This window comes from Phyllostomus hastatus, unplaced genomic scaffold, assembly GCF_019186645.2.
Source record: "Phyllostomus hastatus isolate PE091 unplaced genomic scaffold, TTU_PhHast_1.1 phas_contig_329, whole genome shotgun sequence".
Lineage (NCBI taxonomy): Eukaryota > Metazoa > Chordata > Mammalia > Chiroptera > Phyllostomidae > Phyllostomus > Phyllostomus hastatus.
The window spans coordinates 4,955,023-4,981,542 of NW_025333854.1; the positions used below are offsets into that span (position 1 = coordinate 4,955,023).

General features: G+C 42.6%; 1 protein-coding gene across 1 annotated transcript in view; it reads left to right on the forward strand.

Annotated features, from left to right (window-relative positions):
- The window catches only part of HCN1 (hyperpolarization activated cyclic nucleotide gated potassium channel 1), a 319,381-nt gene that overhangs the window by 272,983 nt on the left and 19,878 nt on the right, over positions 1-26,520 (forward strand). Inside the window, exon 6 of the mRNA XM_045839971.1 lies at positions 9,084-9,324. Within this exon, the coding sequence (XP_045695927.1) occupies positions 9,084-9,324 (241 nt within the window). The remainder of the gene's footprint in view (positions 1-9,083; positions 9,325-26,520) is intronic.

Sequence of the window (26,520 nt, forward strand, 5' to 3'; positions counted from 1 at the left end):
CACACGGGATTGCAGCGAGCGAGCGGGGCTGAGACACAGCCTCCAACACGCACGTTCGTTGTCAATACACGATTCTTTGATTTCGTGTTTTGATCTCTTTCTGCCTCCTCTTATTTATTGATTTTTGAATGATGTGATTTCAGGGAGTGCTAAGGGAACGTGCTGGCATCTGCAGTCATTCTGCACGGTGCCCAGCAGCAGTGTGCTCCCGGGTGCTAGGAAGGTGGGCCGAGGCGAAGACTGAATTCACTTCAAGCAGCGTTTGCATTCACATTGTAAGATTCAAGTGGGAGGTCACACCTCAAAACCCAGTTAGGTGTTTGTGAAAACTGTAACTACAGAAAACATTAAAATTGGTGAACCTCTACGTCTCAAAATTCATCTTGTTCTGGTCTAGTTTTTACAAGCAGACCGATTTCATTTCAGCCACTTAATCACAATTGGCCATTTGTATATGCAGTGAGTTTCGGCTAATTACCTCTTAACTGATAATTTGAAGAGACTATTAATCTAGCAATTAATGATATAGCTGGATTTATTTTTTTTTCCTTTTTCTTTTTAGCTTGAAAACAAGAAGACATTTATTGGCTTACTAGACTTGGAAGTCCAGTAGCTGAACCGGTTTAGGGGGTCAATATTGCTAGAGCTTCCTCTCACCTTCTTCTCTTCTTTCTCTTTGTTTTCTTCTTAAATTCTTTTTTATTGTTGTTCAGTTACAGTTGTCCCCATCTTCCTATTACTCGCCCTTCCCCAGCCCATCCCCCTCACATTCAATCCCCCCCATCGTCCTTGTCCATGAGTCCTTTATACATGTTCCTTGATATAGTTGATTTCAAACCAAGTTATGCTGAAAATGCACAAGGTTGCCAGTATTTAAGAGGCCACTGCATACTTTTTCTCTGCATCGCTATTGGAGTTTTCATAATGTAACTTTGAATAACACAAGATGGAATACTGTGTGGCCATTCATAAGGGCATGAGGCCCACGTCTCATAGTGGGAAATATTCTATACTACAAAAGTGGAAGGAAAAGGAAACAAATATTGAATATATATTATGATGACAACTATATTAAGGTGAATGAGAGGTTATTTTGAATATCTAATCAAACTAAATTACTTTCATTAAGGAGATGGAATACAGAGATATTTTCTTTTTCTTTTATATGTTTTAAGGAATTTGTGTAAATAAACTTTATTTTCAAAGATTTTAAAAAGTATAATTTGTTTGCTAATAAAAACACTTTAATGACAGAAAACTATCATAAAATAAAATTGACTCTATGTTAATTCACCAAATTTTCCTTTCTAACTCCTTTAATTTCCCCAACATAAATAAAACATGGGACAAAAGTAGGTTTACAGTTGTAAGTATGTGACACAGAGTTCATTCTTCTATTATTATTTATTAATTATTGTATGCTTTTATACAAACAACTGTGAACCTACTTTTGAACCACCTAGTATTAAAGGGACATCTTTCTTACCTTTGAAGTTTATTACATAATTCTTGATATTTAAGTTATTCAGGAGTTGCAATAAAAGCTCTCTGTAAAAAACAAGACAGATGATCACAGCTGAAGAGCTAGCTTGCTGTAAAAGCCCTGTAACAGGACACTGGAATCCAGGGAAATGCTCTGAGGTTAGGAAGTTGAAGCGGTACCTAACTTGAAAGTCAGTGTTTGGATAAATGTTTAGAAGTGTTTAAAGCAGTAAGATCTGCGTGTATGGGCTGATTTTGTTCTACATTCGGTCAATGTCTTGCAGTTTAGAAGAGCAAAGCACCAGTTCGGTACAGCCCAGTTGGGAATGCTGAGGGAAAGCTATTTTGCAAATTCCCCCCATGTGTTTCTTTTTTATTAAAAAAAAAATAGAATATTTATGTAATTTGCAATCAACCTTCCAAATTTACTATCTTAGCAGGACAGCTTTATTATAAAAATTGTATATTTTATTCCTGGACTTTGGCCAAAGGAAATTTTATTGGCTGTCCTCAAAAGATATCCATCATTTTCTTCCTCTGAACCTCTGCACCCACCTCCACTTTGGCTTTTAATAATCAGTCCCCAACTCAACATTTTTTAAAAAATCAGATGCATATCCTCTTACCAAATGATATTGAAGTCTTTATTTCTTTGAAATTTTATAAAACCTATGTTCTCTCCCATTTATTTGATCTTAACAAATACTGTTTATGGTAGCTACCATGGTTCATACCAGATAACATCGAGTGACCATTGTTTAATCATGGCAGTCCTCTGTGACAGAATGGCTAGTGTTCTCTCTGTTTTACAGATAAGAAGATTAAGCTCTGAAGAGTCTGAGTCACTTCCTATGGGCCCAGGGCCAGCTGCTTTCGGAATTAGGGATTGAGCCCAGACGTGCAGAGAGAGAGAGAGAGAGGCAGAGAGAGGGACAGAGAGAGAGAAAGAGAGACAGAGAGAGAGAGGCTAACCATGTTTATTTTATTCTTTACAATTATCTTACACTGAGTACACATATGTATATCTTTCTCCCTCAACTAAATGTGAGCGTTCATATCCCTCTCTATTTTAGGAATGAACCATGCACTCCACACCGTCTCTTATAACTTGGAATGTGTTGTTAAAAGTAGAAATTTTGAGTCATATCCCCTAAAGATTTATATTTGGACTCTCTGAATCTGGACTGAAGCCTAGTAAACTGTATTTTAGAAAAATGCCGTGAATATGTCCACAGGTCTACCGTCTTCCTCTAAAGAATCACAAGGAAAAGAACGTCACCTTTGGCAGGTCCTTAAGGCCATTTTCTTTCTTGATGGGTTGTCTCCATGAGAGCCATGAGGAGGGCAAGGGGCCCGCCGAGCAACCCTGAATCCAGAGAACCCAGTTCTGTTGTTTCCCAAGAATGCCCTCCATCAGACCCGCCCACCCGAACTCCACCGCCCTGTAGGCACCCTGTGCATACTGTGCTCTGTGCCTGACACTTCGGCAGGCACTTGGAGGTGGCCACCCCAGGGCTCTTAATGACTGCTTGGAGGCTGTCGTGGGTGTCTTAGTTTTATTTATTAACTATTGCCTCACGTGCTCTATGTATTGCCTTCCAGCTTTCACTGAGGTCTCTTAAAATTAATTTTAGTTGGTCGTTTCCAGATACTGAGTTACTCTTCCTAGAAGCCTTGTCATCTAAATCTAATCTCGTCAGGGGTCAAACTAAACCACGTTTCACTCACCTATGGAAGTTTCAAAGTCTGTTTTACCTCTCTCTACAAGGTACAATATTTCAATATGTAATATTGGAAAAGTATACTTTATGTTTGTCTTGCTGAATTCTTCATTAAATAACATTTAAGATGAAGCTTTAAAAAACTCTGCAAATGCTTTCTTATACCAGATCTCCTTACATGTGACATCATACATGTTCAGCAGACTTCTCTCTGTCCAGTGGAAATGTCATGTGAATCACATGAAATGTAACATGAGATGTTAAATTCCCTAGGAATTACATTAAAGATAAAATGTAATATTAATAAATTTTGTTAACTAAAATATCAACATATTAATATTGCAACATGCAATCAATATTATAAATCATTAATGAGATCATTTAAATTTTTTTTATTTTTTGTCTTGAGTCTTTAAAATCTAGTGTATTTTTTACAGTTACAGCCAATCTTGATTTTGATGCTAAGTTTGCCTCAGAATTGCTTGATCTATATATAGATTTCATAAAGTGTTCTGTTGAAAAAGTCTATCTACCCAAGTTTTCCCAAACATATTTAATATTTTCTCATAACTGAACTGTGTCAGATTTTAACTTTAAGTTTGAATAGTTTAATTTAAAATTCAGTTCCTCAGTGGGTGATAATTCCACGTGGCCATTGACTACCGTGTTAGATAACATTAGCTCTAGGAGCAGACTGTGTACTTTGAAGTACGGGGCTCATTCCGACATGGTATGTGAGTTCCGTGAAACGGCAAGCTCTCCTTTAAGGCTCATTGGACCCATCTGTACCAGTGAGTCACTAACCCACATCAGTAACTTGGGCCCATGTCAGGCCGTCAAAGGTGTAACGTTCAGAAGAATAACATCGAACTCTTCAGGGTCTGTGATAATTTCAGATACCTGCAAAGGTAAGATGGCTTCTTAGACTCTATCAGAGCCCCAAATTCAGGAGCTGGGTTGGCTGGTAAGCAATAGTTCTTCCTCTTGTGAACATGTGCTTCGGGCAGTTAACTCATTATTTTCTTTATTTTTTTAAAGATTTTATTTATGTATTTTTAGAGAGGGAAGAGAGGGAGAAAGACAGAGAGAGAGAAACATCAATGTGCAGTTGCTGGGGGCTGTGGCCTGCAACCCAGGCATGTGCCCTGACTGGGAATCGAACCTGCGATGCTTTGGTTCACAGCCCGCACTCAATCCACTGAGCTATGCCAGCCAGGGCTCATTATTTTCTTTAAAATGGGGTAGTAATAATAACTAAGGCACAGGATTTTTATGAGGGTAAAATAAATTGGTGTTTGTCAACATTTAAAGCAATACCTGGAACCCAGCAGAAAATCAGTAAGTGTTTTCTCTTAGTTTTATTATGTTCATTGTTAAAATTATCCCTGACTTAAAGGAAAAATTCTAATGTATCCAATTATTCTGCTTTGATTGTAACTAGTCCAGGTTACTGGATTGGGGAAAAAGAAGGCAACATCAGTCAGCAGTGGTTCATTTGTAGGGTGTTCTAGGTGATGAAGTATCACTCGACACGGATTTGACCGAATGCACTTACTGTTTCTAAGGTTAACGCAGAAGTCTGCGTATCTGGACTGCATAGCTTGAAGTCTGTCTGATGTAAGTTCTCAGGAGGAAGCTCTTTGTGTGCCGTGCACAGTATAAAATACAGGGTGTGTTGGGGGCAGGAATTTAGTCATGAAACAGCAGCTCTGTTTGGTTAAGATCACTTAGTGATTCATGACTGTAATGATGGCAATTATAGCAACCATGCTTAAAACTTTTTAGAACTATACTATGTGGAATAAAATAATGTAGAATGGAAGAAATCTAAATGTTTCACACCATGGAGCTTTCCGCAATGATACTTAAGTTATCAATAAGGAATTGTAGAGCAAAAGGAATCTTAAAATATTGCTATTCTTTTAAACTATAACCAAACAATACTGCTTAAACTTTCCCAGTCTCTCTGATTATGCGTTTCCAAAGCACAGATTTATTGTTAACATAAATCCTTCTTGAAGGAATCTAAATGTAACAAATCCCATTTTTCCTGATTGCTGTAGAGTTAAACAAGCTAGAAAACAAATTACAAAAGAAAGAAAGAGAGAGAGAGAGAGAGAGAAAGAAAGAAAGAAAGAAAGAAAGAAAGAAAGAAAGAAAGAAAGAAAGAAAGAAAGAGAAAGGAAGGAAGGAAGGAAGGAAACAATAACAGTAAAACATACCACTGAGAATGGAAAGGCAAGCCACAGGTGGGGAGAAGGTACTTGCAATGCAATCTCAACCAAGGAAGAACTCCCGCCAGGACTCTAAAAAGAACTGTTACAACAGAAAAACCAGAGGAAGCTCTTGACTGGACACGTCACCAAATAGGACACTCATCTGACCAATAATGAGCATGACAATATTCATCACTGGGGAATATAAAATTAAACCACAAATGAGAAAAAAATTAAAAAATGACAATAAGGTATCTCTTCATGCCTCCTAATGGCTAAAATTATGACAACATCAAGTTCTATCAGAGATGCAGGACTACTGGAACTTTGTATATTACTGCTTCATGAGAAAATCTGCAATTATTTCAGAAAAGTTTTGGCAGTGTCTACTAAACTATTGTGTTGGCAGAAAAGTCTGTTTAATTTTTTGCCATAAAATAAAAGACACATTTTCATTTTCATCAATGACTTGAATGATTTGTATATTTTGAGTATGTCTGCTGTCACCTGCATTGTAGAATGTCGATTGTTCTCACTTAATGTGTCGATTTGACTACTGTCACCTTCAACTGGCCTACCCAACCTTGGAACATCGACCAGAGAGAAATCTCTAGCACGAAACTTCGCAAACCACTTTTGACACTCTCCATCACTGAGTCAGTCACAGCACCTTCTCCATACACTGTACAAATTCTTTGTTTGTTTGTTTGTTTGTTTGTTTTGCTTTTCAGTTGCATTTCTGCCTTCCTGGACATAATAAAGTATGACATGCTGAAAATATTGCTTATTTTCTCCCATCTTCAATATTAAAATGGCTGCACAAAAATTCACCAACTTTGATAAGTTGATATTTTCTCAGATATTTTATTTATTTATTTTTAGAGAGAGTGGAAGGGAGGGAGAAAGAGAGGGAAAGAAACATCAATGTGTGGTTGCTTCTCGCACGCCCCCTACTGGGGACCTGGCCCACAACCCAGGCATGTGCCCTGACTGGGAATCAAACTGGCAACCTCTTGGTTTACAGGCCGGCATGCAGTCCACTGAGCCACACCAGCCAGGGCTGACAAGTTTTCTTTTTTTAAAAAATGCACACTGATATGACAGCTGTCACAATACAATGTATCAAAATTGTTTCAAGCGAAGTTAAAGACAACTAAGCGCTACTGGATCCATGGAACAGAAGAAAACGAACGAACTTTTTGGCCCACCCAGTGACTACATGCTTACCTGATTACCCAGCAGTTCCCACCTAAGGTACGTGTGCAAGAGAAGCAGTGCGTGAGCCACTTCAAGAATGGTCAGACAGGTGGATTCCATCAGCCTGACCTGGAAACAGCCCCCCGTGTCGTGAGGAGCACAGAGGACAAGCTGTGGCCAAGGCACAAATGGAACACAGCCTGAAATATAAACAGGAGGAAATGCAAAGAAGTTTCTGTCTCACTACATTCTTCCTACCGCGTGTTTGCTAGGATTCACAGTCTCAACCAGCTCGTATTTCCGTGGAAGTGAAAGTCTCAGAGAAAGAGAAAATGAGTTGATTCCTTCAAGCAATAACGATGATGTGGAATGATCTCCGCAGTGTTATAATCAAGGTTTCCAGAAGATGCCCTGAGTGTGCACTGTGCCACAGAGAAGGTGTCCGCACACACAGACACCAGTGCAATTGTGGGTAACATATACTTCCAAATAGTTTCTAACATAAAAGGTGAGAGAACAGTGAAGAGAAGAATCCATATGGTTCCAAAGAACATAGATGAAAGGAGTCTCTTTATTATTTTTGTTTGAAACTCTTGTTTCCTCTGCAATCTGACTTATTTGCAGTATTGTCCCCAGGATCCTTCTATGTAATTTTACATGTGAACTCATTAGCTTTCAAACAATCAATCCATTCATTTTCATAGCGTATCTTTGTCTTCTTTTAACTCCATTTCACCCTTTATCTTCATGTGGTTTTTCTGTAGAAGCATTAATAGTAACAAACATATTTTTTGTACACATAACACCCTTTTCTCAAGGTAGATGCCTGAGCAAGCATTCTAAGAGTTTTCAGTAACGATTTTCAACAGGAGTAAAGCTGAGCTTTGTGAAGACTTGTTTCCACTCAATCCTTTTCGTCTTCTTCCTTTCTTGTCTCCTCCCTTCCATCCACTCACACAGGCAGGCATGTTTGTGGAGCACTTACTGTGTGCGGAGCCTTGTTGTAACTCCCACACCCACCACAGGTCTTCAGCTGACACCGACCACAAACAGCCCTGGATACAGCCACCCACGGAGTCAACTTGTGGGCTCGGATGGTGCTGCGCCACGTGTCACGTGTACAATCTTTCTCTTGATGTTGTCTCTCTGTGCATTTTCTGGGTTTTAGCTGACTTTTAAACACAACCCCATGTGAGGTGCCACTATTGGAGACACTTCTCTGCTCTGCTGAACTTATGAAATATTCTTGAGGATGAAATGCCATGGTGGTATTTCATCTCTTCCACGGTGGACCCAAATTTTTGAACCTGCTGGATAAGCTGGGATTTTTAAAAATCTATCCCGGGATCATATCAGGTCATTTTACGAAGCAAGTATAGGGAAACCATCTTCCTGAGTCTTGGGATCCAGCGTCTTGTGTAACTTATTTCCCCAAAGCAGGGAACTCAGATCTCGGGTTCTGTTAATGCCTCCATTTCTCCTTTCCCCTCTCCCCGTGTCTTCGCTGAGGTGACTTCAGTTACTGCATGCAGTGAGCAAGATCAAAAACTCAGGCTCCTCCCTTCTCTTTTGGGGTCCCCTTGGAGAAGTTTCTGAGAAACGGCGTTGTGGTCAATTTTAGAATCCATTGTTTGTTCCGATACACATCTGACCTGCAAGATTAAAAGTGGCCAGTCCCGTGTCCCTGTTTGGTTCAGAGAGACGTGAAATCTGGATCAGAATCCACAAGATGAAAGTAAACACGTCGATCTTATAACTCAGAATTGGCCTGCCCAGGATTGAAACACGGCAGGAAAAGAGAAACCCCGCCCCTTTCTGGTGGAAGACTTCCAATGGAAACACGAGGGGCTTTGAAAGAGTGATTTTCTGGTCCAGCCCAGAAACACGTGGAATTCACAATTAGAGATTAGAGTTAGAGACTCCTTTAAGGAAGCCTTCTCTGCACTCCCCACGGTTCTCACTCCAGATGTTGAGGGGAAACATCCAAGTGCTACTGACCGGCCGTGGTGGGTCTCGCTTCCCGTCCGCGGGTGGCAGTTCGGGTGCTCAGCACAGCGGAGCCCGGGGCAGTAGTGACATAGCTAACAGGCAATGATGCGGCTTCCTTTCTTCATGCAAAAGGCAAAGGAGACTAAAATGCTTCCCCTTTTTTAGAAGTTCTGATTTTACATCAAGACTAATATAAATGCAAAGTCATGGAAGTGGAGACTTGTATGTGGTGAACTGGGATGTGTTGAATGTTTAACACAGGCCTGTGCTATGCTAGGAGCTGAGAGTACACAATTCCAGCCCAGAAATAAAATGAGCCCTGGCTCTGCAGAGACACGTAGATGATCGGAACTCATGTATTGTTGGTTCTGAATTGCAGTTGCCATGCTATGCTGTATATGTATTTAATTTTAGCCTGTGTTTGCTCCCTGATAGGAATACCCTCCCTCCTAATGTTCGTTTCCTCTTCCCCTTTTAGGAGATCGTGAACTTCAACTGCCGGAAACTGGTGGCCACCATGCCCCTGTTCGCCAACGCCGACCCCAACTTCGTGACCGCCATGCTGAGCAAGCTGAGGTTCGAGGTGTTCCAGCCCGGAGACTACATCATACGAGAGGGCGCTGTGGGTAAAAAGATGTACTTCATTCAGCACGGCGTCGCCGGGGTCATCACGAAATCCAGCAAGGAGATGAAGCTGACGGACGGCTCCTACTTTGGAGGTTGGTAGGAAGGAGTGCAGGCGGGCCGACAGTGAGTCGTGGGTGGTATGTCTTCACGAGAATTCGGGAGCTGTCAGAACGTTGATGTGTTGGTTTTGGCTACGAATTCATACTGGAATTCTGACCAAAGTGTCTATCATGGTATATTTCACATAGCAGGCCCTTGGCAGGCTTCGTGTTTAAATATTCCTCAACACCAGGAAAAAAACTGGAATGTTTCCTTTAGAAAAAGGCAAGAAGTTTGCCTTCCTGTATCCGCAGGTTTATCTTTTGGGGGGGAATTCATTTTCTCCGCATCCGTGAGGAATTCGGTAAGTGGTCTTTGTTAAGGGGCCCTTATCCCTTCATAATCATCCTTCACCGACTTCATCATTTTCCAACTCCTTTGAAGGCTTCTCCATCACAATCCCTGTGTCCATCCCAACCCTGTGTCTCCACAGAACTCCTCGTGGCTTTCCAGGGGCCTGGCCTCAGTCTCCCTCCTGCCGAAATTAGTAGGCGGTCACCTGCCTTCCTTCCGAGGTTAGCTGGCAAGCAATGTGTGGTATCTAAGAGGCTGTCTCGGGTCCAAGATGCTCAGGCCCCCACCATCGGACACGTCTTTATGTGCTGTTTAGTAGAGAGTAATCAACCAGCATATCTCAAGCACAGAAACAAAGTATCACATCAAAGGAATATGAATTGAGAACCAATCCATGAATTGCATTTTTGATATAATAATTCCGATTATTATTATTTTAATCTGAGTTTAAGAAGTTTGCGTCAATAACAGCTAAGACATATTTATTAGAAAACGTTTATAATTGTATTAAATGCTTTTGTGGAATTTATCTGAATAACCATAAGGTTCTTATTCATCCACCTATTGCTGAGTAAGACATGCAACTCAAAAAATGAGCTTCTTTCGCCTTCCTCTCTCACCCACTAAGGACCGTCTTGAAGTTCGCTTCTTCTCCCGTCTTCACACTCTCCTTCCTGGTCATGGTTCTGTGTTGCTCAGCAGCCTCTCGGCCCCTGGTGAGGTTTGTGCTGAGAAAAAGGGAAGATTAGGAAAAGCTGAGAATCTGAAGGAGTCTCCTTTAGACAGCACAGAGAATTAATGTTTGAACGAGGAAAAGAGAGAGAGCAACTGAACACTGTGGAGGGGGTGTAAGGGGTTAAATGGTAATGGAAAAAGTACAATAAAAAAGAAAGCTATGGAATAAGAGGTAGACGTATGTACTATATGAGCCTTGTTTGGCACAAGTGGTTTGGAGGTAAAACCTTTCTGAGGCAACTAAGGGAGGAGTGTGATAAATATGTAAAAGAAAAGTTCAGGAAGGAATTTTTGGATGTTTCATTGTGCATTCATAGTGTATTTCTGCATTTGACATACAAAGCCTAGAACATTTGCCATTCGGGATTTATGTGGGTTAAACTCTCAGTGAAGTCCATTGAATTAGTGAATGTCCTTGTGTCTATAAGATCATTTGGGGGATAAAAACTACTTTATCCTAATGTATCGTTTCTTTAACCCATTGTAGCATCTCTGTCTACAAGTGAGATGGGTCTGTAATTGTGTTGTTTATTTTTGTGATTCCCTAACGACTTTAGATCATCAGGTTTTCCTTACTTCCTAAGAGAGTAAAGAAACTTTTAAAAAAATGTATTCCCTACTTCAAGGACATTCAAACAATCTAACTGTGCATGTACAGTTAATATTTATTAGCTTTAAACACCAAGGAAGATAAAGAAAGCCAGTTAGAATCTAATAACAATACATGGTACTTACTGAGCATATTAGGGCTTAGTATTCATAACTCTTCAAGTGTCTAATATGACACTGAAATTAACAGAGCGGAGCTTTGTATTATGCTAATTTTATATTTGTGTAAACCTAGCACAGCAAGCTCAGAGTACAGCTAAGCAGAAAAGCCAGGCATCCGCTGAGGAATGTTCTTTCCGCTTCTAAAATGTCTGAATTAACGAACTATAATCAATGCACAAAACGCACTCCGAAATGGTGAGATAAGGAGACTCATTCAAAGAAAGATCAAATTCAGAGTTTTGTATTCTGTGCCTAACTTGAGTTGTTGATGCAATAATAGAGAAGGATTTCTAGATTAACATGGATTTGTAACTCAGAGAGGTTTTTAGTTGTTGTTTCCCCCTTTTGGGCGGAGGTGGGAGAGAGCGTGTTGGGTCCGCACCCGCCCCGCAGCATGCAGGGGGCCCCAGCTCAGCTCTAGGAGGGGAGCGCAGCGAAATGGGCACGGGTGCCTCCTGTGTGCAAGACACCCTCCTCGGCCCTGGGAGACAGTATGGAGCAAAATAGCCAGAACTGGCCAGCCATGGAGCTGATATTTTTAGTAGGTACTTATATTTTAGAAAGAAAAACCTAGATATTAAAGAGACCTGGAAATTACTGAAATATTACTATGCGCCCTTATCAGATGGTGATACATGCTTCAGGGAAAATGAACGCAGGGAAGAAGCATAAGGAATGCCTCTCGTCCACAAGGCCATACGGAGAGTAGAGCTCAGGCAGGTGGGTGTCGAGGCTTCCTACAGCCACCTGTGGATGTTGAGCGTAATGCTGAATGGGGTCCGGGGCCTGCCGAGACCCGTCCTCCCAGCTCAGGGAGGCGATGGGGACACAATGAATTCGGGTGCTTTTGGAGGAGTGGGGTTCTGCTTGCAGGAAACAGTCCCTAGACTCTTTCTTGACTTCCCCCCTTTTACAGACGAGGAAAATGAGCCTCAGAGAAGGCGAACACCCTGGCCAAGGCCCTGTAGCTGAAAAAGGATAGAGCCAGGTTTCACATGGCCGTGAACTTGAACCCACAGCCTGTGCTTTGTCCACTGCACGCCACTGCTTCCTAAGAGAGGGCGTGATAACCCTCAGGGTGTGTACGTTAGACGTTAGCTCAGCCTTAGCTGCTCTTCAAAGCCGTCCTTGGGCCTTTTACACGTGCATTTGTTAAACAGTTTTATAATCCACTCATATGGTCTGCCTGACCCTCCTAGGAGTCATATTATCAATACATCATCCACTAAGATAAAATACCATTAATATAACTCATTAAAATTTCAAATGAGGTATTTTTGTATTCACTAGTTCACAATTTTCTAGAAACGTTCTGTTTTTCTAACGTAACATAGTTCACAGTTGTTGTATCTCTTTCCCCTCACCTCTTGGCAGGCGATTTTCATTCCACACCAAAGTGCCCTCATTAATTCAGTCCCTGGACTGCCCTCCTTTCAAAATGGCTGTCCCGCGGCTCTTCCAAAGGTGGGATCATGCTAAGTAAGCCCTCCAGAAGGAGCCTCCTTCTGCGACAGCTGCTGTTGTAAATCATTTGGTATTAAACGCTGCTTAACTGTCTCACATCGTGCCAGCCTCCAGGAGCCTGCCAGGAACTTTATATAGCTAATGTGCATATTTAGGACTTTTATGTCCAGAACGCATTGGACCAGATACGGATCACGTGGCGTGTTAAAGTCTAGAGCCACAGATTTGGAAAGCCAGGCAGGCCATCCCTGCCGTGGTGGCCATCCCTTCCCAGTGAGAGACTGAGCACCTGCCCGTCTCCAGCTGACCGTTCCCTTCGCCTCCAGTGCGTTGTCTGTTTCTGAGAGTTGATGCTGATTTTTGAGAAGGTGTGAGCGATCTGTTGATGGTAAATTCCCAACCCGATTAGCTCAGTGCTCCCATTGTATTTATGAGGAAGAGGAGGCAGCAGCAGAGAAATACAATGAGTCAGGTTGTTCTTGCTTGCTCTCTCTTCCTTATCTGTTCTGTTCTTAGGCCAGGCTGAAGAAATGTGTGTTTCAATATGGTTATGTCAGCTCTGATGGATCTTTTCGCAGGCGGTAGCCCACCTACAAGTACCATGTAGTGTACAAGCACGGGGGAGCTCAGCTAGGTGATGGGTGGGAGAGATGTTCGTCCCATCTGCAGCCTCACCACACGGCCCTGGGATTCTATCAAGTCACGTAGCCATGTGCCATTGGATAAAACAGGATTAGACCCAAATGTCTGAGACACTTAAGAAAATCCAGATGAACGTTAAGAGGACATTTTATTTTGAAGTCGTCATATCTTCTCTCCTTAATAAAATAGAAAAAAGGAAAAGAAATGAAAAGGAGGCAAAAATGGAAAAGTCCTTGTTATAATTTTCGGTTCTCTTATATTTCTGTGGTGCTCATCTGGACCACCTTTGTGATTTTTTCTAATTACAGAGCCAGGCCATATCTTGAACCTAATAACATAAAATCCCTGTGAGGCAAGTATACCCTTATCTTTATGTCTAACTCTAATTCAAGCACTTAATTTTAAAAAAATGTGCCTTTACTCAGTTCTTCAATCAATACCCATCAAAAACTGAGAAAACTTATTTTAGTATAAAGTACAGGATTTTCCAGCCTCCTGAAACAGATCCAGCAGGCTATGATTCACTTCAGAATATAAAACTGTTTGAATACTTTTTAAAATGTCCTTTTTCTTTTGCAAACACAAATTGCTAAATTTTGATTACCAATACTCTTTGGTATTGACATTTTACTTGTGTTATTCAAATGCTGACGTGGGTAATGATAAACTCTGTGTATGTTACTGAAGGAATTTCCGGTAATAAAGAACAGATGGAAGATTTTGTTTTTCATCGTGTATACATAGCTGTGGAGGAGGGTGGACAGCAGGGCGTTCTATCAAGCCTAGCTGGAGGAAAACCTTTTTAAAGCAGCGTATAGGAGTACATTACCAATAAGAATAGTCTCAGAGAAAACCATCTCCCAGATGGATGTTTTCTTTGGGCTTCTCCTCGCAGTCTATCTGCGTTCGCGATTTGAGAATCAACAGTGGGCCCCTGATTCCGAGGCGCACACCCCCCTCCCGTGTCTGCCTGCAGCCCTGGGTGCTCTGCGTTTTTATTCACGCCGCAGCGTGAGCATAACCTCCTCTCTCAAGAACATCCATCCGGACTGTGCCCCTTGCTCTTTGTGTGGAGAATAACGGAGTCCAAATCCTTTAACAAAAACCTTCAAAACCCTACCTAATCTATTTCCTAACTTGCACTTACATTTCTCCCTTCAGACACCTTTACCCTGACCCCGCCCCACCCCAAGATGATTAGTTCTTCCTTAAGTAAACAAAGTGTGCCCTGGCGAGGATTGACCTTTTTGGTTAGGAAAAAAAATTTCTTTAGGTTGACGTTTTGGTTCTCATAATTGTTAAGATACCACTGAAATGTTATGTTTTTCAATCTCCCTTAAGCAGATGATTTTTTTTTCTTTCTGGCCTTGACCTATTATGGAACAGTGTTCATTATTATTTTGTCAACTTTCCATATGAGATTATGGACTTTATGAGCTTAGACACTACAATTTCTTCCAATTTAAACCTGCAGCACCAAAGCACAATGGTTGAGCTATTAATATCATAGACATTCAGTAGGAACTTGAACAAGGACTGGGTGGATGGATGGATGGATGGATGGATGGAATGGATGGATGGATAAATGGACATATTTTCCTTTGTCTCTACTCTTTACCTCTATCTCTGCTGCTTTCTCTCCAGCCCTGAAATAAGAAAAGCAGTCAAGCCTCCTGTTCACTCTGTTAAACTCACTGTCTTTATCTCCAGACAGGAAGTCAATACAAATAATAATGATAACTTACAAACCAAACTAAATGAAACACAAAGCATTTCCTATGTCTGGGAAGTTCATTGTTAATATTTAAACCACTTTACCTAATTTCAATTCATCTCACTGTAGGAGGGATTCCCTGATACAGTTTTAGAATTTAAAACAACAGACGCTACAACCACGCTCTCTAATAGAACTTGTGTGACGGTGGCCATGGTCTCTACTCAGCACTGTTCAGTGAAGTAGCTACTAGCCACGGACAGCTGCGGGTGTTCGTGCGAATGAAGAAGCAACTATTTTGTTTTATTTTAATTAAACTAGATTACATATAAATAGCCCCAGGGTGGCTAGTGCCTACCCTGTTGGCTAAAACTGTTTTAGATTGCTAGAACCTGCAGGGTTTACCAGGCCACTGCATCCAGAATAGTGTCAGGAGACATTGCTCTCATCCTTCCTGGAAATTCTGCAGTCCTTCCAAAACTTTATTTTATGCTAAGTCCCAAATATCCCTAAATGTTAATTTACCTCGTAAATGAAACACATGGTATTTCTTCCCTTCTTATCTTCCTTCCTTCAGGTCCTTTTTCTCTTCATCAAATAGATATTGAAAATCTTCTATGTTCGGGCAGAATTCTAAGCATTTTTCATATGGTAGCAAATGAGATATAATTCTAACCTTTATGGATAGTATATGCTACAGGGGAGACACCCATTGAACAAAAAAAAATAAATGAATACAGGAAACAATTTCACATAGTAGTAGGTGCCATGGAAAAAACTATAAAGCAGGGTAATGAAAGGGCAGTGAGGCAGAGACCTGAACACAAAGAGGAAAGAACACGGGGAATCGCAAGAGCAACGTTTCTGCAGTGTGAGCAGACACGGGGGGCTCTGGGAACGAAAGAACGTCAGGACCGGTAGAGCAGAGAGTCCTGGGAGCTCAGCTCGCAGCGGCGTCCAGTAAGAGGGCTGCTGGGCACCCAGGCCGTGAGGTGCCTCCAAGTCACCGCAGTGACCGACCGGGAACCCTCCCCGAGGTCATGTGCGAGTGCCGTGCACAACAGCAAGGAAGTGGGGGTGAGGAACTGGAAGACCTGATGGGGCAAAAAAAATACTGGACTTTGCTGTGTATAATGCACACTTTTTTGCCCAAAATTTGGAGGGAAAAATAAGGATGTGTATTATACATGGGTAGTACCTGAAATACTTTGTATCTGTTCTTGTGCTTTGTAGTTTTTGTTACATCAAATACTCAAAAATAATGCTAAAATCCCTTTATAATACAAAAAACAAGTATCTAAATATAAATAAATAAATAATTGAATTTAAAAAATTAAAACAAAAGCTTTTTTGTTCCTGAAAGTTTGGGCCAAAAATGTGGGTGTGCATTGTTCATGGAAAATATGGTACCTGTTGGATGGAGTCAGAGCTGTAGGATAAACTCAGCTGCAAATACCGGACGTGGCCATGTGAAGCTGGTTAGCCTGTGGCTGGGCGACAGTGAAGTCTAGGAGATGACCATTGAAATGCCGGCCAAAGAGGGATGTAAAAGTGACAGATCACACGGAGCTGGTCAAAGAACACCAAGACCGATGTGCTGGGTGAATCACTGGAGCTTTCTGATGGACACAGTGCTCACGTGCCTTCAGTGTTGTGACGCGAGCAATCCATACTTCCACGAAGGCCTGTTTAGACCGAATTAAGGCTACTCCTCTGTAGAAGACCACTGTTTCTTTTATATATTCCTGATACTCTCTTCCTTATTTTCTCTCCATCTCCAATGTTTCTTCCTGATTTATTTGCACCGTTTATAAAGGGACACGCAGGAACTACAGGAGTAAAAGATTCCCGTTACACTGGAAGCTCAGAGAAGATCATCATACGATTGCACGCGTGTCCTCACCCGTAGCCCGTCCCCTGACACGTCATTTTCATTGGATAAATATCTGTGGCATTGGACCTAATTTTGGAGGCATCTTTAATTGAATGGTGTTTCATACCGTGAAGTCAGTTATCAAACTTATAATAGATGATGTCTATGTATATTTTTTCTACTTCCCAACATAAAATAGCTACTCTTCTTGTTTCTCCTGTAAAGTCTCAATAGCAGTCCAGAAATGTGAGCCAAATCATTAGCATCTAGCATTTTGACTTAGCATTTTGGTCAGAGCTTCCTTGTTGCCAAAAAGCAGAGCAAGGTTCCTTTATGGTTCCCTCTTTGGTGGCTCCTGTCTTTTCCTGCTTCCTGCCCAGCCTCGCACCTGGCTTTCAGGGCCTCCATCCACCATCGCAGACTAAGGTCTTCTTGCCCCGCCCCCACCTGCCCCATCACAAGGCTGTTCCTCCTGCACCGCTGGGGGCGACGCATGAGCTAATGTTTGTAAGCTACTCTGAGATCTCGGGATGAACGTTGTGCCAATTATTATTCTGCTGGAGGCTTTCTTAAGGACCATCATCATACTTCCTTGTATTTGTGGAGTCTGGGGGAGTTTCAAACTGAGGGGGAAGTGTGTTCCTGGCTAAGCACGCTACAACCAAGTCCAGGGCCTCATGGAGAAAGCTAGCCTTGAAATATTTATTTTCGATACTCTCTCTTTTTCCTGCCTTTGCTATTTTATACTACCGGCCCAGAGTGTGGTGTGGTCAGGCCAGACCATCTTTCTGTGGGGGTGAGAAGTATCATTGTGAGGCAGTAAGTACACATTCGGAAGAAATTAAAATTGTTTTGAAGTTCTCAAAATCACGCTTGTATCCTACAGAAGAGTTCACAGGTATGCACATGAAACATGTGGGCTCTTTATCACAGTGTAGGACTTGCACTCCAGACATCGCTAAGGCCTGGTTTGATCAATGCACCAGCACCACTGTTTACGGTCTGAAGAACACGCTCTGAACAGGTTCATCTGGAAGGCAGCAGTGCCCCGTGGCTGCTTTATGTGCGCCACTGCTGGGGACAGATGGCCGCTCCCTCAGCGTGTCCTCGTTTCAACTCTTGCCTCTTGCTCATTCCCTTGGCATGTGGCCTTCTGCCACTGCTAATAGCGGAGGCTTTTTATTCTGGGCCCAGGTTTTATTTACTCTTAAATTTAGACCTTCCCTTCAAGTCTGCAGTTGAAGACTCGCTAAAATGATGCCACCGTCCCACAGATCTCCCCTGTTAAACTAGGCACCACATGCAGGCGGAAGGGTTACGCCAAGGAGCCTGCCATATGTTGTTGCATGATGTTTCTCGCTCACAATATCGCAAATTAAATGATCGGGGTCTATCCTCAGGAGCCAAAGAAAGAAACGATTGGGAAGCAGCAGGACATGGTTGAATGTGCCGCACACACTGTAGAGCAAGGTTCTAGGGCCGTCTAGGCCAAGAGGAGCCAAATGTAAGTCCCTAGGCAACATGGCGAGCACCTGGGGGCTTGGAGCACCGTCCGTGAAGTGATTGTCAGCACAGAAACTCCTCCAGCCTTCCCGCACCACGACTGTAACGGAATGGGACTCCTGGGTGCGCATCCTCTTTGCCAGCTTGCTTGTGTTAATAGCTTTCTGAGCTTCTAAAATGTCTCCTTGCCTATTCTGGAGGCCACGCTGCTTTGGAAGGGGAGGCTGCACATGATCTCTGTAATGTTAGAGTGGAGGATGTTTTCTAGGACAAGATTTTTAAAAAGTAACGGGGGCAGGTGATGTTTGTGATGACTCACGTTCTGGTGGATAACAATGAACTACGACTCCTTTCTTGGCAGGTAGTGGGGAAAAAAATAGACAGTGTCAGGGGCCGCTGGTGAAGCTCTTTGACATGTGACAGGAGGACACCGTTTCAGGGCGTGATGGTCAGAGTCAGGTCTTGAGAGGCTGTTGGTCCCTGAGAACGCTGCTGACATCCAAGCCGGTTTCCAAACCCGTCAAACCAGGATAACAACTCCGGCCTCGCTGGGCTTGCTTGGAGGGCTGGGAGCTCTCCGCATACCCACAGTGCTCAGCACTGCCCCCGGAGCCCGGTCTGTGCTGCCACGTGGGGCCGGCAGGGAGCTGCAGGGCTGGCGCAGTGGGGAGCGGCAGACACGCCTGTGAGACGTCACGCAGCGTTCCTGACTCGGTGCCCGTGTCAAGGCCATGGGCGCCGATGAATCTGATGGGGAGTCAGTCTCCTGAGTCGGCGTTCGCCTGAGTCCACAGCAGTGAAATTCACTCTAAATCAATGGGTGCGAATGGTGGGTGGGATAAATCATCTTGAAAGCTTTCTAAATGGAGGATAACCCCATCTCTGAAAAGTCTTATTTCCTCACTCTCCACACATGAGTGTGGGTGTGGAAACACACACAGCCCTCCAAGAAATAATACTGTAGGGTTATCCAAATAACTTGTGCGTAATGTGCCGGACATTGTACTGAATGATCTCACATATATCCTATCACTCCATATTAGATTAAGATAGCTGCAAAAATACATACTCTTTACCAATATCAATTTTCCAAATGCATTAGCATTGAAGTGGAAGAGCAAATCTATATTTTTAAGAACTAAATTATTTGGAAACATTTCTATAAAATTGAGAGTTAGAAGGGACCTCATCCATTACCTCATGCCCTCGTGCACACGAGCAGCCTGAGAGATGCACAGGCCACCGAGATCGATGGTGACAAGGACAGACCTTCCCTTTAGACCGCTGCTCTTCCTCTGGTGACAGGTGCATTTTTTGTGAGCTGTTATCAGTGATGCTATTTTATAGCATTTCCAAAACAAGGGCTCTCTCCTCTTAGGATGAATGATGAAACACATTGTACACATAAAAACACACGTAAATTGTTTCTAGCCTATTGCTAATAATCTGAATTTACTAATGCTCCAGGGAAGTGTGACTGTTTTTGACCTATCTATTATCCGTGGAGACACTCCTCTCCATGGTTGGATTTACTTAGCAGGGAAGAGTGAAATTACCAGGCGTAATCGTTCATCGAAAAGATAATGAAGTAGAAATAGTGTAGTCACTTCAAATTGCATTTCATCCCCTATTTTGCAGGGTGTAATACATTTATCTAAATGCTGAAATATCCTCAGCAAATTTAAAATGTTGTATGTATTTAAAAAGTTTCCTTGTTTCACATACTGTATGTCACAAGAGAATTAACAACACAATAATATTTTAATGGCACGTAGTGAGTGGTTCTCTTTGCTAGGATATGTATGTGTACCCCAAGGAAAGAAACAGAAATTTCCCAAGATGTGTCTAAATATTCTTCAGGCTAGGAAGTCAGTTAACAGCCACTCACACACACACAGTTATAGTGGACATGAATGACAACATTAATTAAAGTCTAATAAATACAGACTCTTTAAAGAAACAGCATTTGAAATCTTAATTGAATTCATCGCGCAATGCAATGGTTTACTTATTAAGTCAGTGCCTATGTATCTTCTTGTAAGGACTTAAAATGAACACATTTGGAGTTCTCATTTTCTCAGAGTCTCTAAGATATTTGTAACTATAGAACAACCACCGATGCTTATTGCCTCAACAGGAGATTGGAAACATTGGAACAATACTTATTAAATACTGAAACCATTTGTACGCATAATATACATTGTATATTATGTATGCATGATATACATTGTTATGCATCCATTGTTATAAGCTGGGAGAGAGGATACAATAGAAATATTTAAATTTGAAATTTCACATAGATTATCTTTTTAAAGACACACTATAAGTAAGTAAAGATGTCATTATTATTATTATAATTATAAATGTTCCAGTGAGAGAGGAACCAGAACAATACTTTCATATACTGTCTTCTACATACCCCCCTTCTTTTGCTCTCTAATTAGAAAACCAGTGATCTAGACAAAAATTGACTCCTGCTTTCACAATCTTAGACCTGGTGCAGTTTCTTTTTTTGACTTTGGTGCCTTTTGCACTAGGGTGTTCTGTTAAACTGCAGACTTCAGCTAAGTCTTTGGACCATCCTGGAGTCAGAGTTTTCTGATTGGACTTCTACCTGGGTTAGATTAAACACACAGGTGCCTGGCCACGTCTTTGCGTTGTGTGACGCAGCCTTACCAAGATGCTCTACTGTAGGTGGAGATTAATTTCCTGTTGAGAATTGATCTCTTTGAGCTGTAATGAGATCTGCTGTGGAAGGACAAGAGGATGGTACAGCGAAGAATAGGACTTCACTGTGCTTGTGTCCTGGACGGATGATCTTGCATGGAAAATTTCAGGCGAGCTAAATTAGGGGAGATGACCACACTTGCGCAAACACATTCTGAAAGTGTCGTTTTGCGCATTGGGCTTTTATTGCAGAATGTATTCTTGCTTGAACAATCAACAAAGTACATTTTAAAACTTAATCACAACCCCTCCCCTCAAATTTACTGGATAAATTTGAACTTCACCCAGTAAAAGTTTACAGTTGTCTAAAACCTTAGGCGTTATAAAGTTCCTTAACCATGTAGTTGTTTAAAAACTTAAATTTGCCTTTTGTATGTCTTCCTGAAACAGTAAAAAGAATTTATCTTGGAAGATTGAGAACTGATGGTGTCTGATACCCAAGAATAAGAGAAATATGAAGTCTTGCTGAACAAATCAAAGTCATTTCTGGTTTATGGGGCCCCCCCCTACCCCAAATCACTCATTCGGCATAATGACCATGTTTTTGTGCAGATGTAGACAGGTTTGCCGGAGTGTATGTATTGTTTTAAAGAAACACAATCAACATCCTTGCTGTCTTTAGTTGGAACCAAGCCCTTTTGTCACTAAAACTGTGAAAAGGGAGACACTGGTGATAATTGGTCTTGGCAACATTTTTCAGATAACAATCGTGAGATTTTTCTCAGGGGCCTTGCATAAGAAGCCAAAATATAGACACCCGAGTAACCAAACACTGAAAAGAGCCAGTACAATTGTTTATGTGGGATGCCCTTCCACATGGAATGTATTGTTTTGAGAATGTCCACATCGTAGGACCCGAGGAATCTGAAGCTCAAACACAATTCCCAGCGGCCCCCGAGCGGGAAGTGCACAGGGATATACAGAGTGGACGTGAAACAGACAAGGAGCACGGGTGGCTGTGAGATTTCATTTCCAGCCCAGAAGACAACGCTTTGGAAAGCTGTCTTGGATTCAGTGTTCAGTTCTTTGCACTTGCTGTGCCGTTGGCCCACTTGTGCCTGAACGAACATGCAAGGCCCTGCGTGGCGGGGAGCGGGAGACGGAGGCACACCACCAAAGAGGGGGAAGCGATGACTCCGTGAAAACGACGGCCCTTGGAGGCCTGGCTCTGCTGGCGGGCGGAAGCAGCGGCTGTGCCTTCTCACAGAAGGTCCTCATCAGGAACTCGAAGGCCATTGCCAGAACTGCAAGGCGTTGGACTCGAATTTGCTAACACAGCAGTAGGGAGAGGTGACGTGGTTGGGAGAAGAAGCCAGTGAACAACTTGCTATCAAAAGCAGAGCTTTAGAATGTCTACATGTTTCGAAATGAGGAGAAGATTGTGGACACCAAATCAAATCATTAGATAAACAAACATGGGTCCTGAAAGATGAGCAACCCTTTGATCATCTCGTTCTGGATGTGCACTGTCACTGGGACACCCTGCCTTGTTTCATCTTCCTGTCGCAGTTGTCATTATTCAAGTCAGTGAGTTACGGTTTTTTTTCTCTACCCTCTCGAAGGTGAGTTTTGGGAGAGTATGGAGCTCATCTTGCACCTGCCACAACTAGAGTGCTACCTGACACCTGTTAGCATGCTGTAAGTGTCTGGGACGGATGAGCGAGGTGACGTCTGAGCTGAGCTGTAAGACCGGAACTGCAGCGCGCCCAGAGGAAGCTGGGATGCGAATGGCCCGCTGCAGGCAAGAAAGGCTGTGGAGACACGTGGGCTCCCTCGCCCCGGAAACCCTTGCTGCCCGTCCGACATCAGTCCAGCTCAGCCTAACGTAAAGCGTGACCTAATGTGGACTTGGAAAGTTGGTTTTTAAAGTAGTTTTCCCCTCTGCTATAGAATAGAAAGTTCTAGAACTCTCACTTAGTGACGGATTGAAAGTTGACCTAGATTGTTTTTTCAACTTGAAGTGGACCCATCACGTTTATGGGGCACAGGCAGGGAGGGAGAGCTCCTAGAAGAGATCAAATAAATCTCCCTCTCTCGAAACTGATGATTGTGCCATCAAATGGTTCACAGACTCCACAGTTTGGTTTGCAGGTCTCTCGTCTTCTGCAAAACAGAAGCGGTCACGTGGCTCACGTCGAGGTCTTTCTGTGTGCACAGCCGTTTAGTATGCCTGGTTCATGACCAAATACCAGCTCCCGGCTGGGAAAGCAAAGCAGCGTTCGGCTCCTCTCAGCGAGAAGGCTGCTGCTGCGTGGTGTCTCCTGTAAACTGGGTTCCGCACGAGCCAAGGAGAAGGACTGGCAGAGTCGGGAAACACAGTTGGACTTGTTAACACAAGCGTTTCGGCGCACAGATGCTGAGTCTCTCTGGAGCTGTGCTTTGGAGCACTTGGCTCCTGCTTCGAGATCAACTACATATATTTGTGTTTCAGTTTCTTTTAATTTTCATCTTTACAATAATTTATTTGAATGCAGCCTTCTACCTCGAAGACATTTCGAAAATGTTTTGGGAAAGAAAGGACTTGCAGTGGATTAAGATGGTGTCTTTTCTTTATGAGTAACATTGTAACCAGCCCATACCACATCTGTCAGGGTGGCCAAGTGGGTCAGACATACCGAGGCTCAAATGTGTTTCCTTAGTTTTTTGTTTTTTTTTAAGATTTTATGTTTAGAGAGAAAGGGGGGAGAGAGAGAGTCGGGGAGAAATATCAATGTGTGGTTGCCTCTCATGCACTCCCTACTGAGGACCTGGCCTGCAACCCAGGCATGTGCCCTGAGTGGGAATCGAACCAGCAACCCTTTGGTTTGCAGGCCAGCACTCAGTCCACTGAGCCACACTAGCCAGGGCCTAACTGGTTACTTAGTCTAAACCAGGTTAATCAAATTCTTTTATCTAAGTGCAACAATCTGTAAAAAAAGATAATACTTATTTTGTAGTGCAGTTGCAAGAAATAAATGATTATATATGTAGTTGTGTATATATGTGTGTGTTTATGTGTATAATCTAGACTTGTTTGGCTAAATGGATGCAGACACCAAATCCAGCCGTCATTCATTGCAACAGTCCATCTCGATCAGCACGTTCACCTATATCTACGCCGCCCTGCAGTAAATATCTGCCGTAGGTTGGTGTGCTCGGAGCTCTGGGCCGTATCTTTCAACATCTTCCCATTCTCTCAAGGTCTAGGATAAGTCTGAAAAATATTAATTTCTAGAGAAATTTCGAGTTTGAAGCTGAGACCTGGTGACATTTTCACACATGACAAAATCTTTTCAGTCTCCTCCGGAAGGTGTCTGCTTTGAACTGCTGTACAAACCGATCCCTCTAGCAAGCCTATTGGGAGCCTCCGGGCTGGCCCACGGGCTCCCTCCTCTCTCTGGGAGCGTTCTCAGCTCAGCTCTGCCTGTCTACTGAGTATATTACAAGGCAATCATCTGGGCTTTCCTGCTGGACTGAATCTTTGTAAACTTTGTAATTCTAGTCCCCGGCTTGGGTTTTGTGCGGTTTCTATAAGGTGTGTCAAAATCACCATCCACGCACACATGCACATAGACAAAACGTTCTGTTTCTCATGCGTCATTTGCTTCCTCATTCCGTGTCGATATCTTCCTAATTGACCCATTGACATCAAATGATTTTTGTGACATAAAATTATTTTCCACCAAGAGTATATCTACTATATACTAGTCACTAACATTAGATATTAATTATGTTATAACTCATATGGTTATCAACTAAATAGGAACAGTTCACACTTTGATTAGTGTTTATTATTCCACAAGATTTATTGAGACTTTATATGCCTGTCCCTCTGTTCTATAATCAATATGTCTTCAGGAAAGTAAACAAATAGGCATGCAGATCAATGGCAGTTCAATGCATTAGGGGCACAAGAAAAACAGCACAGCTTATGACGTGGGAATCTATCCAAAAAAATTCTCCCTGAAGGAAGAAGTGACACCTAGCTGGAGTTCTGGGAGCCAAACAGGAGGAAGCAGAAGAGGGGGCATTTGTGGAACGAGGATTCCAGATGGAAGGAGCCGTGAGTGTCCCAGCAGAGGTCAGAGAAAGCATGAGCGCTGGAGGAAATGCACAGCAGAGTTCAAGGTCCGGCATGTGGAGTGGGAGGCAGGCAGGAGCAGGGATGAATGAATCCAGATCTATGTCTCTGCAGGAAATTAGGATTTCCTCCTGCAGGTAATGAGCAAGAACTGAAGGTTTTTAAAATGAGGAATGGAATAAGCAAATCTGTGTTCAGGCATAAGTATTCTCATAAACAGAGGCACTTGTGCAAGCAAATAGACAGGACAGTCTTAAAATAACCCGGATTAGAAGTTATGAGGATTTCAACTAATCCTCAGCAGAGGATTAGAAAAGGTACCAATGAAAAAGGATCAACAGAACTGACAGTCCAGCCATTTATGGAAAATAAGAGAAAGAGAGCATTCTCTTCTGATAAATGCAATGTCGTGTAAATAGCATGAGCGTGAACAGATAAAGCAAGTTTACACGGGGTGAGTGAAAGGAAAGAAGAGATGACTTGGTGGTCGGGCTTGCTGGACGAGACATTCTGAACTGCAAGGGCTCTATGCGTCACATTTACAAGTGTCACCCACGTCTGCCACGTGTGCAGCTATTTAATACATGTGTTGGTCCAGCGTCTGTTTGCCGAGGTGACGAATGAGTCCCCGTGGAACAGGCGGCGTGCAGACGTCCAGGAGCGTCCGTATGCTGTTTGCAGTACCAGGGACCTGCGATAACGGAATGAGGATGAACGCGACTCTGGAGCACAATCAATTAGGAAAACTAATTTTCCTTCTGATAGCTGCCACTGACACGTGAGCAGAAAAGAGCTACCCTAGCCTCATAAACGAGAATTCTCCCAACATTGTAAGAATGTGTTTCTCTTCCTAGAACTTATTTAATCGTGGCTCAACTTAGTTGACTACTTCCCTGCCCTTCTGAATCAGATCCTAGGGGGAATTAAGACCGATGTCTTGAAGTATATATTATAAGTAATGGTTGACTTAAGACCTCTGCATCCAGAATGGTACTACCAATGTAAAATCCTTATAAGAATTCAGAGTATAATCACTGAAAGATTTTCTGTATTCTGTGGTCCAGATGAGGAGTTCTAGCTGAGAAAGTCATCCCTCCTCCCCTAGTATTGGAACAATCGAGTTTGCATAAAGTTTTCTGATGTATTAAGACAGAAATTAAAGTAACTTTTGAGACTTCTCTCATTAAGGGTCCTACTCAATTTTCTCTCTACCTCCACGTCATATGAATGGCTGGTCTTGGATCATGCTGCACAACTTCCTAAATCCTTTCAAACAAGCAACAGCTGGTCTCCCTGAGCCCTAGGCCCAGCACTAGCAGCAGCCAGCCTACATTCACAGCTTAGCTTTGCCTGGGAATCTCCATGCCCAGCTCAAGTAGCAGATATCTCAGATTGCTTTATAGCTC